Source organism: Acomys minous (assembly GCF_964271855.1).
Source record: "Acomys minous genome assembly, chromosome: 18".
NCBI classification, from domain to species: Eukaryota; Metazoa; Chordata; class Mammalia; order Rodentia; family Muridae; genus Acomys; species Acomys minous.
In genome coordinates this window covers 68,256,223-68,269,985 of record NC_140501.1, presented here as the reverse complement: position 1 = coordinate 68,269,985, position 13,763 = coordinate 68,256,223, and the positions used below count along the sequence as shown (strand labels likewise).

The following is a 13,763-nucleotide window of genomic DNA, read 5'->3' as shown; positions in this document are numbered from 1 at the left end:
TGCCGATGTATACTCCAAAGTAACCCTGGCTGGGCCTGGTGATGTACATCTTCAATTGTAGCACTTGGGAGGTGGATGTAGGTGGATCTTTAGGAGTGTGAGGCCTGCCTGGTCTACATAGCAAGTTCACTGTCTTTAAAAAAAAAAAACAGGCAAATAAAATAACTCTGAATGTTAATGGTCCCAGTAAAAAGACACAGGCAGCAGATTGTGTCATAAAGCCAATCCGTCTCTTTCTGTCTGCATGTGTGTGTTTGTATGAGTGATGTATGTACCTGTGTGCACATGGGTGCCCGAGGAGGGTATATTGCTCCGTCATTCCCTCTCTTGTTTCATCGAGGCAGGGTAAACTCATATATTTGTGCCAGGCTGGAGGGCAGCAAGCCCCAGTGACCCTTCTGTTTCTTTTTTTCTTTTCTTTTCTTTTCTTTTTTTTTTTTTTTCTTTTTTTGGTTTTTCAAGACAAGGTTTCTCTGTGATAGCTTTGGCTGTCCTAGACTCACTTTGTAGAACAGGCTGGCCTCAAACTCACAGCGATCCACCTGCCTCTGCCTCCCAAGTGCTGGGATTAAAGGCGTGCGCCACCACGCCTGGCCTGACCCTTTTGCTTCTTATTCTTCCATCATTATGGCTGCAGGGTCACATGTGGGACCACGCCTGGTTTGTCACATGGGCGCTGGGATTTGAACTCAAGGCCTTCACAGTTGAGCAGCAAGTGCTCGTCACCATTCAGCCATCTCCCAGAATCTCTCCTTTTGCCTCCAAGAAATGTACTTCATACATCTCCAGGAAATACATCAAGGGCAAAACTACTTTTGGACAAAAGGATGGGTAAGGAGTTCAAAGCAAATAGAACCAGAAGCAAGAAGGTGGCATTGTTCTCATAATCTGGTAACACGGAATTCAGCTAGATAGTCAGAGGAGAAAATAAAGGCCGTTTGACGTTGGTTGATGGACTAATCCATCTGGAGGATTTTTATTGTGTTCATACATAGAGACCCCTAATGTCAAATTAAATACAAAGTCGAGGATCATCCAACACAGTAAAAGCGACTTCAATAGCTTGATGTCACTAATAGACAGGTCATTCTGAAAAATGAAAACCAAACAGAGAAACATCAGGGTGAGATAACACCATAGAACAAATGGACTTAGCAGACAGCTACGGAACAGTCCACCTAAATACTCTAGAATATAAATTCTTCTCAGCAGCAAATCAAGTTCCAATAAATACAGGAAAACTGAAAAACAACAAAAGATGCTACAGTAAACATAAAAATTCCTGGAAATTATATAACACAGTATTAAATGATTAATGGGTTGTAGCATCAAAGAAATCAAGATACAAAACCAGAAGTTTTTAGATTTAAATGAAAATGAAAATACAGCATATCAAAACAGTTTATGCAGCTGGTGTGGTGGTGTAGGCCTTTAATCCCAGCACTCAGGAGGCAGAGGCAGGTGGATGGCTGTGAGTTCAAGGCCAGCCTGGTCTACAAAGTGAGTCTAGGATAGCCAAGGCTACACAGAGAAACCCTGTCTCGAAAAACCACCACCACCACTAACAACAACAAAACCTGAAAAAAACCAACCCAACAACAAACAAAAAAACAAAACAAAACAACCAACCAACAACAACAAAAAAAATGGCTTATGCACTTAATCCCAAGACTCAGGAGGCAGAGGCAGATGAATTTCTATGAGTTGGAGGCTAGGTTGGTCTACATAATGAGTTCCAGGACAGCCAACCGCATCTCAAAAAAATAATAAATAAATAAATAAATAAATAAAAAGAAGTAGTTGATCTATAAGCAACTCTATCACAAGGCCATAGGGACTTCAAATAATTTAATGATAAGTCACAAGACCTGGAAAACTAAAGTCAATCCTGTCTGTCCCCAAACTAGTAGACAGAAGGAAACAGTTGAGATCAGAGTAGAAGTCAATGAATAAGAAATAATGATAATAAAAAAAGAAATAGTGAAATGTTGTTTATGTGGTTTGGGTATCAAGGTAACTCTGACCTCATAAAATAAATTGGGCAATGTTCCTTATATTTATATTTTGTGGAATAATTTAAGAAATATTAGCATTAACTCTTCTTTGAAAGTCTGGTAGGATTCTGTGCTAAAATCATCTGGACCCGGGAGCTTTTGGTTGCGAGACTTTTAACCTATTGCTTCTATTTCACTACAGGTTATGCATCTGTTTAAACTGCTCATCTGCCCTGGATTTAACTTTGTTAAGTGGTAGGCATTAAGAAAATTGTCCATTTCTTTTGGATTTTGCAGTTTGTGGAGAATAAGTTTTGAAAGTCTTTATGATTCTTTGCATTTCCACAGTGTCTGTTATGTCTCCCCTTTCACTTCTGATTTTGTTAATTTGGATAGTCTCCCTCAGTCTTTTAGTTAATTTGTATAAGGGTTTGTGGACCTTAATGATTTTCTCAAAGAACCAACTGTTTCACAGAATCTTGGTATTGTTCTTTTTGTTCCTATCTTGTTGATTTCAGCCATGGGTTTGATTATTTCCTGCCATCAACTCCTTTGGGTGTGATTCCTTCCTTTTTGTTATAGAGCTTTCAGGGGTGCTGTTGAGTTCCTAGAATGAGATAAATCTAGTTTTATTTTATTTTTAATGTAGGCAGTTAATGCTGTGAACTTGCCTCTTATAACTGCTTTCATCGTGTCCCATAAGTGTGGGTGTGCAGTGTATCTATTTTCATTCAATTTTAGAAAATCTAACTTTTTTCTTCATTTCTGTCTTGGCTCATTTTTCATTCAGTAGGGAGTTGTTTAGCTTTATTGAGTTGGTATCCAATTTTTGTTTGTTTGTTTGTTTGTTTGTTTTGTTTTTCGAGACAGTTTCTCTGTATAACATCTCTGGCTGTCCTGGAACATGCTCTCTAGTCCAGGTTGGCCTTGAACTCATGGAGATCCACCTGCGTCTGCCTCCCAAGTGCTGGGATTAAAGGCGTGCACCACCACTGCCTGGCTTGGTATCCAACTTTAATCTGTGGTAGAAAGATAGGATGTGGGGTGTTATTTCAAAGTTTTTGTATCCGTTGAGACTTGCTTTGTGTCTCCTTCCTCTAGTCTTTTTATTCTTAGATTTGGTCTCTTCATAGTGTCCAGATTTCCTGGGAGTGTTGTGTCAGGAGTTTTTTAGACTTAACATTTTCTTTGACCGATGTAAACATCTCTTCTATTGTGTCTTCAACGCCTGAGTTTCTCTCTTCTATCTTTGGTATTCTGTTGGTGAAGCTTGCCTCTGTGGTTCTTGTTCAAATTTCTAAATTTTTCATTTTCAGAATTCCCTCAGTTTGGGTTTTATTTATTCATTCTATTCCATCTTCGGGACTTGAACAGTTTTATTCATTTCCTTCCATGGTTTGTATTCACCTGGATTTCTTTAAGGGATTTATTCCTTTCCTTTATAAGAACCTCTATCATATCCATAAAAGCTGTTCTAAGGTATTTTCTTGTGTTTAGCTATGTTGGAGTATTCTCCGCTTGCTGTGGTAGGGTTGCTGGGCACTGGTGGAGACACATTGCCCTGGATGTTATCGATTGTGCTTTTATGTTGGTGTCTGGGCATCTGGAATTGGGAGGATTGTAGTTCTCGGTGCTGATGTCTGGTTTTGTCTTTGCTGGGTGGGTGTTTTGTTCCTCGGTTTTTTATTTCAATCTGGATTTTAGAAGAACATAATAGCTGTGTGCTGTCTGGTAGAACATTTGCTGTGAACCTGATGGTTGTGGCCATTGTGGGTTCCAGATAAATGTGTTTCTGGGTCCTGGGAGCTGACACTTGGGCACAGGGACAGGCTAAGTGTCTGGAGAGGCCCACAGGAGGGAGGAGAGCAGAGTGGTCCACCAGCATCTGCTTATTTACTCTCCTTGGAATGGGGGGAGACAGTGAAGGGAGGTCACCCCAGAAGGTCTGCTATAGCGCTGGGCATAAAACTGGGGGAGTTGGATCTAGAGGAACAGAAGGGGTAAGGGAGGGCTACAGACAACCTGCTCCTTCCCTGCCAGGAGTGGTCTGTGGGTTAGCGGGGAGTGCCCGCTGGAGTTGGGGCCTGGGATAAGGCAATGAGTTGGGGGTAAGAAATTAGGAAGAGCAGGCATGTGGGATCCACAGGAGATGTGGGCAGTGGGGGAAAGGAAAGCAGGTGTTCTGTTGTAGAGCTAGGGGTGAGACTGGGACATTGGATCTGGAGGACAGGGGAGAGGGTGAAGGTCTTTAGTTAGCTTACTCATTTCCCTGGCCTGCTCATCCCCCGTGCTCCCCGAGAGTGCCTATAGTGTTTGCAGCTGGGATAATGGGAGGGGTTGGGGAGAGGGAGGTTGGAGGAGAAGATCTTCCTCATCCATTAAGGATGGGGTCAAAGAGGAAAGGGAGATCAAAGCAGGTGTTCTGTTAGAGAGCTAGGGGATTGGACCTGTAGGAACAGAAGGAGAGGTGAAGAGCTACCATCAGCCTACTTCCTTCCCTGGCAGGAGTCTAAAAAATAATCATGACTGGCTACTAAACACCTTAAAAAGTGATTCACACCTAGGCATGGCGGTGTATAGAGTAAACCTTTAATTCAACCACTTTCTTGTTGGGCCTCAACTTCTAAAAGAGGGTGGCTGGTTACCCTCCAAGCATTCATGCATTTTTTTTTTTCTAGAAGTGGAGGCTGTTAAAAACAGAACTTTGGAGACAGAGGGATTCAGCATTTCTGGGAACTGCCCCCATAGACTTTATTGGTTCTGGAAGTTTCTTTGGCACTAGAATAAAGGGACTGTGGTTTGTTTTGTTGTTTATATGTTATTAGCAAAACTCCTCCAGCAGTACAGAAGCTTCCAAAACTAGTCACGTAGAAAGAACAAAACAGTTCAACAACCCCTTGAAGAGTTATAGTCTGTCAAGTGGATCCAGGGCCTGAACAGGTGAAAACCCAAGTCAGAGAAACTGCAGAGACTAGAGAAGGTCTGAGGAACTGTAAGACTGAAGTTGGAAGGCTTGTGTCCTACGGATTGTGATCAGGCTTGTGTGAGTTCATTCTACAGATGCGAATTGTTACAATGATAACCAAACCTGGCTTCATGGCACCTTCCTGTAATCCCAGTTCTGGGAGACTGGGGTAAGAGGAGTGACACAATTCATGGCCAACCTGGCCTACATGGTGAGACCTTATCTCCAAAAGACCAAATGAAGTAAATTAAATAAATAACTAAAAAAAAAAAAAAAGTCAACGTATGCATTCAAGATTGTTTTTGTCATGGGATGACCACCTGTTCTCTAAAGCCATATGGAAAAAATGTCATCAGCTGGGGCCAGTTATCAGTCTCGAGGCAGGTGGTACAAGGTGTTGAAACAAAATCCACAGCTCTCATCTTGAAGGAAAGAAAAGATAGACATTTTGACCATGGCCTGGGGGCACATATTTGGGTTGCCCCAAATTCAGCGTTCCCATGTGGAAGCAGTTTCAGGAATTTGATGGCCGTCAGAGTGATGGAGGTCACATATGGGGCAGATGTAAAGTGCGTTGGAGGGCACATCAGGGAGGCGGGCACCGTGAGATGCAGGGAGCGCCTCTGTAGCTGTAAGATGCTACCTGATGACACTCTTAGTGTTGGGCTTGGTGGAAGCTACTGGTCTGCTAAGTTCACAGATTCCAGAAGGTTTCGATCTATTAGTCACAGGCAAAGGATGGCTGTTCCTGAAGGCTAGAACTAGCCCAAGCTAAGGTGATTAGCCTCTGCACCCGCAACATTCCAGTCTCTCCACAGTAAAGCAGTTCCGGTCAGACAATCTCTGCAGACACAGCTCCACTCAGGAGATTTTGTCCACAAAGACAGAAACACCGGGTGGCAGCTGGCAGAACAGGAGCCCATCCTGTCCCTCCATGTTCTGCGAATGTGTCTTATACAAGTCACCAAATATCTTGGGGCTTCCACTTTATTATAAAACTGGGTGAATAATTCTAACCCTCATCTGGCAAAGAGGTCAGGAGGGCTATAAGAGGTCACTTATGTGAAACTGAGCTAAAATATAAAACCATCAATGTAAATCTTCAGACCTCAACCACTCCTTCGTGTGAATTATACAAATTCTTTTCCTTGACCTGAAGAAGATGGTGCTATTCGGCGCAGTTAGTTTAGCAGAGAGCAGGGGAGCTTTTAGTGTCTACTTACATCTTCGCTGGCCACTCATGAATGAACCATACCCCCCACAGCCAAAACAAGCAAGCCAATGAACAAAAACCCAGAAGCCTTATAGAACTCTCAGACCATTTGGCTACCCTGCCAGACTACTACAGAAAACACACATCTCAGGGTGGATCCAGAGACAATCTTGGAGTGTCTCATTAGTCCCGGGATGGCCTGACATCAAGCTGGGATCTATCGTACACGGTGAGCTTACTGGCTTTCTTCACCACATGTAGGAGCTGATGCAATGCTCTGCTTTGGTATTCTTTCTCAAGGGCCAGATAACTACATTTACAGAATCTGGATTCCCCCCCCCAATGTAAATAGTCAAATAAAGTCATGATACAGTTATAAAATGTGAAAAGCAATGTTGGAAAGATGTTGCAAATAAAGGAAAAAGCAAGACATGAGAAACTAATATTCCAGAAGTGATATGAAAGGTCTTAAGGCAGTGTGCACGGAGGACAAGACAGTCCGGCTTGGAACTTATGTACAAGGTGAGACTGCTCTAAACCACAGGGCAGGGGCATAACTCAGAGTAGAACAGTTGACTGATGACATTAAACTGTCTGCAGTTTCCGGGGCTAGAAGACACTTCCTGTCATTGCCTAAATTGCTTTACTTCAAAGTGTTTGTGGGAGCAGAAAGGCAAATTAGCTGAGAGGGTTTATTCCATGCTGGGTAGGGAGGAAGGCGAGAGGAATGGGTTCAGGAAGTCCAGTTGTGTTTAAAAGCCCACAGCACACGAGGAGATAGGCATTTTGATGAAGAGCAGCTTCTGGGTCCTGCTCACAGAGAAGAAAGCTCTAGGAGAGCAGAACAGGGGGCACAGAAACATCCAAGATTATCTGAAGCTGCTTACAAGCGTAGGTAAGCCACAGCAGTGTTGGATGCTCAGGGAGCGAACCTGGGGACTTGTGCATGCTAGGCAGGATCTCTACCAACTGAGCCACAGCCACAGTCTGGTTGGTTTCATTCTTCTTACGTTTCTTCCTTCCTTCTTTAAAACAAAAACAGAAACGCTGTCAGGTTTCATTAAAGGAAAACTTTCCTGCTCTGGCAAGCTTCTAACAATGTCAGACTCCCTTGAGTCAGTGATCGCCGGTGTGCACATTGTATACGTGGTACCCAGCTTAACATTATTGCCACAGTGGCGATGGGCACACCAGCACTGGCCAGATTTCCTCAACGCTGGGCAGTCGTTAACCACGATGGCCAAATTCGCACTTCCCTGTCTCCTCAACTCAGAATCTGCTTGTACTCAGCATGTTCTTTCTGCTGTTCACAGCAAGTTGGAGGCTTCAGCTGCTGACTCCAAAGACTCTTGTCTTCCTTTCAGCTGCCACCTTCCTGCCTTAGTTGGGGGACAGCTCCCGCCTCCCCTCTCCCTGCCCCCTTCCCCACCCCCTCTCCCCTGCACCTTCCCACCTCCTCCCACCCCCTCCCCCCCACAACCAAGAGCAGCTGCCAAAATAGCTGGAGGTCGAGAAAGCCTATTGCACGTCTTCTGTAATAAGATGTAGCAGAGGCCTGAGCTATGATCAGACATTTTTGAAGCTTTGCTTTAGGAATGAGAACGAACCTAGTGCCTTTTCTATTCTTTTTTGTCTCTTTTTGGGATAAGGGCAACAATAACAAGCAAAAAACCAACCAACCAACCAAATAAGCAAATCTGGGATCAAAATGGATACATTGTCTCCCATAATGATTCTAGTCCTTTACCTAGAGCAAGGCTTTCTGTAAGGATTTCTCCTTACTCATTTGGCTAAATGACCATCTTTGGTTGACTGGTGAGCTCAGAGGAGGAGTTCTTACTTAGCACGTGCTAGGCTCCAGAGCCATCAATAAAAGGGTGAAGGACTAGAACGTTCCCTTATTGTTCCTCAGACGAAAAACCAGTTTAAAACCACTTCCACTGGTCAGTTTCCAACCCTCAGGGGCAGATGAGATGATCAAGAAAGAAAGCCACTGTCCTAGGTGGGTGGAGTAATGCAGAGAATTGAGTGAAGAACCTATAGCCCGTTTGACTGGCTTTGGCCAACCATGACAAGGAGCCAGAGTTCATCTCCACATCAAACCTTCATTTCCCTCCTCTTCTCCAGGCAAAATGAAGGTGACTCTGGTGAATCTGTTGTTCATGATGTTGCTGCTGCTGCTAGGCTTGGGCCTGGGCCTGGGCCTGGGCCTTCACATGGCTGCTGCCGTCTTACAGGACAGTGATCAGCCACTGAGTGAGTTTTGGCCCAGTGACTCCCAGGACCCAGCTGAGGCCACTGAAGAGGGAAAGGGCACCTGGACCACAGAAATGGCACAAGCTGTCTGGCCAGAAGAGACTGTTGTCAGTGAAGACGAAGTTGGAGGAAGCAGGATGCTGAGGGCTGAGGCTCTCTTTCAGAGCAAACAAGACTACCTTAGGCTTGACTGGAACACCAGGGACTGTAATACCATGATGGCACACAAGATAAAGGGACACAATCAGAGTTGTTTAGACCAATACACATTCATCCACGAAGAGCGAAGCACAGTCAAAGCCGTCTGTAACACTCCTGTGGTGCAGTGCGAACTCAAGGGGGGCAATTGTCACAGAAGCCCTCGTCCTTTCGATCTGACAGTGTGCAAATTGTCCAAACCAGGCCAAGTCACTCCCAACTGCCATTATCTGACGTACATAATTGAAAAGGTCATCGTCCTAGTGTGCAAAAACGAAAATATGCAAGGTACTGAAGGTTAAATGAAACAACTTGTATGTTTCCCTTCTCTTCCTCTCATTGTCTCTCTTGTTTTGCATCTCTATCTGCTGATGCTTCTGACCCCTGCTTGGGTGCGCTGACTCTAGGGAAGATCCTGGGGAGAGAGGATGGACCATTGCTGATCTCCGTCTTCTGAAAATATAATGATTCTTTGCACTAGGGGCCATCCAACTTGCATTTTGTTCCAGGGGTCAGAAATAGCAACGTAATAAAGCCTAGAGTCCCCCAGATGTCTCTCACCTTCAATCCCTTACCCTACAAAAGCCAAACTTTAGACTGTACCTTGGCCATGGTCCTCAGCCTGACCCCTGGATGGAGCACACCTTGGGCATGGACTAGAAGAATTTATTTAATATCTCCTTTACCCTTCTTCCTTGGTACCCACATGGGGCCTCTGTGGTAACCACACACCCCTTGGTCCTGACATAACTCAACACACTCACTCTGTTGCAGATGCAATTAAAGCGATTCTACTGAAAGCTGTGTCCACCAAACTTCGTGGTTAGGCTTCTTTTCCTGGGCCTGGAAAAGCATAGAGCTCTTTCATAAGTGGTGTAGGGTGTAAGCCAGAAGAGCAGGTCCTTGAATAAGGACCCCCATTTGCTCACCTTTCCCCACCCCTGTTCCTTTCCTCCTAGTTTGATAACCTTCTTCTTTTCTTTTTCCTTTGTTTCTTTCCTCTCTGATATTTTCTGTATTCTCCTTTTCTTTTATCTTTTCTGGTTGGTCCTCATTTTTCCAGTTTTTTTTTTTTTTTTTTTTTTTTAGCCAGCCAGTCAGCTCACATGTGGTGTTTAAGCTGTATTTGGTAAGCAGATAGATGTTGGTCCCTGGCATAGGGAGTTTGAGGTTGGTGGTGGGGGAGAGAGAGGAGGGGGGGGTGGGGGGAGGGAGAGAGCACTATTCTTGGTTGTCAACTTAATTAGATCTGAAATTAACTACAACCCAAGCAACTGGTTACACCTGTAAGGGATTTTTCTTAGTTAAATCCTTTGAAATGCATCCAGGCGGTGGTGGCACATGACTTTAATTCCAGCACTTGTGAGACAGAGGCAGGTGGATATCTGTGAGTTCAAGGCCAGCCTGGTCTACAAAGTGAGTCCAGGACAGACAAGGCTACACAGAGAAACCCTGTCTTGAAAAAACAAAACAAAACAAAACAAAAACCAAATCCTTTGAAACCGGAAGAGTCACCTTTAATGTGGGTCTTTTGAGGTGAAAAGATCCACTATTGATTTAGGCCACATCTTTTGGTGGCAGCCTATGCAAAGGACATTGGAAGAATGAATCTCTCTCTCTCTCTCTCTCTCTTTCTCTCTCTCTCTTTCCACCCGTCTGCCTTCACTCTTTCTGACAAGTTTGTTCCTTCATTGGCATTAGAACCTACTTCTTGGGATTCCATTGTATACTGAAGTCCATCTGAGAATTTGGGATGTGCCAGCCCCACGTTCCTATTATCCTGCCTCTACCTACTGCACGTCAACTAGATTAGTCAGCTTTCTGTTACTGTCACAGAATACCTGAGAAGTAACTTTAAAAAAGGAAGCATTTGCTTTGGGTCCCCTGGAAAAGCAGCAAGTGCTCAAGTACTGAGAAATTGTTCCAGTTCCCACAATTCTGCTCTTTCCAACTCCAAAAAGCACAGGCCTCAAAAGTTTCAGGTAAAGGACTGATGGCATATATGCAATATGTAGTATAATATAATTAGCCATTGAAGAATTGGTTTATATATGATGCTAGTCAGGCCGTAGACATCTCTGTGGAAGCATCTCTAATAAATCCCCATACTCTTCATCAGAACATGTAGAGGTCCCTGATGGCCGATTTAGTGATTATCCATCCAGCACCTCCTCAGAAGTTACAATAATTACAGGTGAAACATAAAGTCACTTCAGAGAAGCGAGAGGCTCTCATTCCTGCCAGACACTATATAAGCAATATTTCAAAGGGCTTCAGATGGATTCGTTCCTTTCCAAGACGACAGGAAGAATACTACCACTGTGCATCAGGCACACTCCCTACAAGCTGTTCTAGGGTCATTGGGTTCTTTTTAAATTACATTTAAGTGTGTTGGTGACTTCTCTGTTGCTATAACAAAATACGTAGCGCTAGACAATAGTTTATTTTGTTCACAGTTTGGAAGGCTGAAAGGCCAAGTTTGGGTGTAGTATTTGATCTGGGCGTGGCATATCAGTTGGGTGTGGTTTCTGAGTGAGGAGCCTGCACAGTCCTGGGCATTTGAACATGTCACTTGGTGGCGCTGTCTCCGGGAGGGTTAGGGGGTGCAGCCTTGCTGGAGGAAGCACATCATTGGGAGCAGGCACTGAGATTCATGCCACTTCCAGGTTGCTCTCTCTGTTTCCTGGCCATGGTTAAGGATGTGAGCTTTCTGCTTCCTGCTCCTCCATCTATACCTGCTGTTTACTGCCATGCCTCCTCACCATGGTGGACTGTTTCCCCTCTGGAACTGTAAACCCCAATAAACTCTCCATTATATAAGTTTCTTCTGGTCATGTGTTTTATCACAGCAACAGAAAAGTAGCTAATGCCCTGGGAAACCCCATTAGTTCAGCCCCGCTGAGGGCTCCTTCCGTTGGGTCACAACACGATAGGGAACACCAGGGTACAAAAGAGAGGGACGCACACAAAGACAGGCAGCTAGAGACTGTGAAGGAGAAAGCTTTGCTCTTTTTATAACCACCTAGACTCGTGAGAACAAACTTCTTTGTAAGACCAGCGTTGATCCTTTCAGGAGCAGTACCTCCAGTGACCTAGCGACCTCTCACTGGACTTCCCCTCTCCTCTTAAAGGCTCTTCAGCACTGCTATCCCAAAGAGCAAGCCTCTACCACATGAACACTTCAGGAAAAATCCGCAGCAAAACCACAATCCCAGCTTCTGATAGCCAAGTCCGCTTGACTTATCTATCAGTGGCTGCTGGAGGCTCACCGGACTTCCCTCTGCTGTCTGGAGCATCCCTGATGCTTGCCTGTGCTCAGAGGGCTGAGATGCAGCTCTAAGTAAAGTTTGAGGGCTTGGACCTCTGTATTGTAGGTGTTTTGTATCAATCAAAAAGCATTTGCAAGCCAGGATGGTGGTACATGCTGATAATCTCAGCACTGAGGCATGAAGGCTTTGAATTCAAGGGTAGCTCTGGGCTACATGTAGAACTCCAGGCAGAGTAAACAGCAGAGAAAAAGTTTCAATAAAAACAAAACAAAACAAAACAAAACACACACACAAAAACCCTACAGTCTCAGTCTCCCCCGCCCCTCTGTCTCTTTCTCTCCTCTAACATGCAAACACACACACACACACACACACACACACACACACACACACACACACACCATTAAAAAACAATCCTTTAAAAATACCCTGGTATTTATTCTTTGATAATGTAATACAGTATATTTTCTTGAAAAGTGTTTTCATGCAGTATATTCTGATCATAGTTACCCCTTGCTTGTTTACTCTCAGATCCCCTCACCCTCCCACCCTTCCAACTCTATGCTTTCTTCTTCTCTCTTAAGAAAAAAGACAGGCAAATAAAGAAGACATATAGTCAAGAATAAAACAAAAACAAACTAGCAAATGAAAAAACAAGGAGCAGGAGAAGCACACACACACAGAAACACACACAAAACCCATAAAAACCACACGTACAAACAAAAGCAGGTAATGTAAAAAAAAGTCCAAATCAATCAATCAATCAATCAATCAATCAATCAATCTGAGACCAAAAATAAAAAATAAAAAACTCCCAAATACCATCAATTTCCTTTTGTGAGGTCATCCACTGCTGGGCTTGGGAACCGCCCTTTAAGTGTGGTTTGCATACCCAATGAGACTCCAGTGGAGAAAATGAATTTGTCCTTTGTAAGCAGTTATATTGGAGACAGCTTCTTGGTTGCGGAGGGGATCTCCTAGCTATCTACCCTCTCAGCACTGAGACCACATCTGGATTGAACCTGTGCGGGCTCTGTGCATGCGGCCACAGCTCTGCGAGTTCAGACATTCACCAGTGCTTGGAGGACGCTTTTTCCCTGGAGTCACGCGTCTCCTCCGGCTCTTAGAATCCTCTGGTGTCCTCTTCCACACAGTAGCTCTCGAGGGCCGAGTGGGGGAGCGAGGGTGGGATGGGGTTGATGAGGAATTCCTATTTAAAAATGAGTGTTCCTCTGGGGAGGCCCCAGCCTACTTTACTTTGAATCCTTCTCAGTCCCCAAGCCATCTCCTCATGACTTGGCCCCTGTCAGAGGAATAAGTCCTCCAACCAAGTGTGTTACCAGAAAATACCACTCGAGCTTCAAGAGCCCAGCAACCGTCATCCCAGAAGCTTTCTTCTGTGGGAGGCGGGAACTAAGCTAGAGGACCCCCAGCTGGGCAGTGTGTGCAGATTTGGTGACTGCCAGCTGGCCAGCTGGTTTTCAGGCAGTTGCTTCTACAGCCACAGCAGTGACAGAAGCTGACAACCTAACCCCCTCACACTGTGTACAGGGCCCCTGAGGGGAACTCATGCGCATGTCCAAGGCCCTAATAATGCAGTTCTCCTGGACCAGCCCCGTATCTGATTCTGTAAAGCTTCAGCCATCAACCCAGCCAGGCTGTTGTCGGATGATCACCTGACAAAGTACCCTCCCCCCCATGATTGCCTGGAAGTGACAGATATAGTTCAATCCGCAAGACCCGACCTAACAGATAACCCTGCCATGTATGAGAAGTGGAAGAGGTACTGTCTTCTGACATTAGCAGTTTTCCTCAGGATGGAATCTGCTATTCTAGGGCTGCAATTGTCACGTTGGAAGGACAATGTG

General features: G+C 44.7%; 1 protein-coding gene across 2 annotated transcripts in view; it reads left to right on the top strand.

Moving 5' to 3' along the window:
- RNASE10 (ribonuclease A family member 10 (inactive)) overlaps nucleotides 1-13,763 on the top strand; it is a gene marked incomplete at its 5' end in the record, with an annotated part of 82,401 nt that overhangs the window by 20,657 nt on the left and 47,981 nt on the right. The window contains 2 exons of one of the 2 annotated variants that reach the window (XM_084767378.1): nucleotides 6,336-6,401; nucleotides 8,300-9,426. In XM_084767378.1, the coding sequence (XP_084623504.1) occupies nucleotides 8,305-8,928 (624 nt within the window). In that variant the 3' untranslated portion in view covers nucleotides 8,929-9,426. Of the gene's footprint in view, nucleotides 6,402-6,961; nucleotides 7,068-8,299 lie in introns of those variants that run through there. The other variant, XM_084767377.1, reaches the window with a different exon arrangement.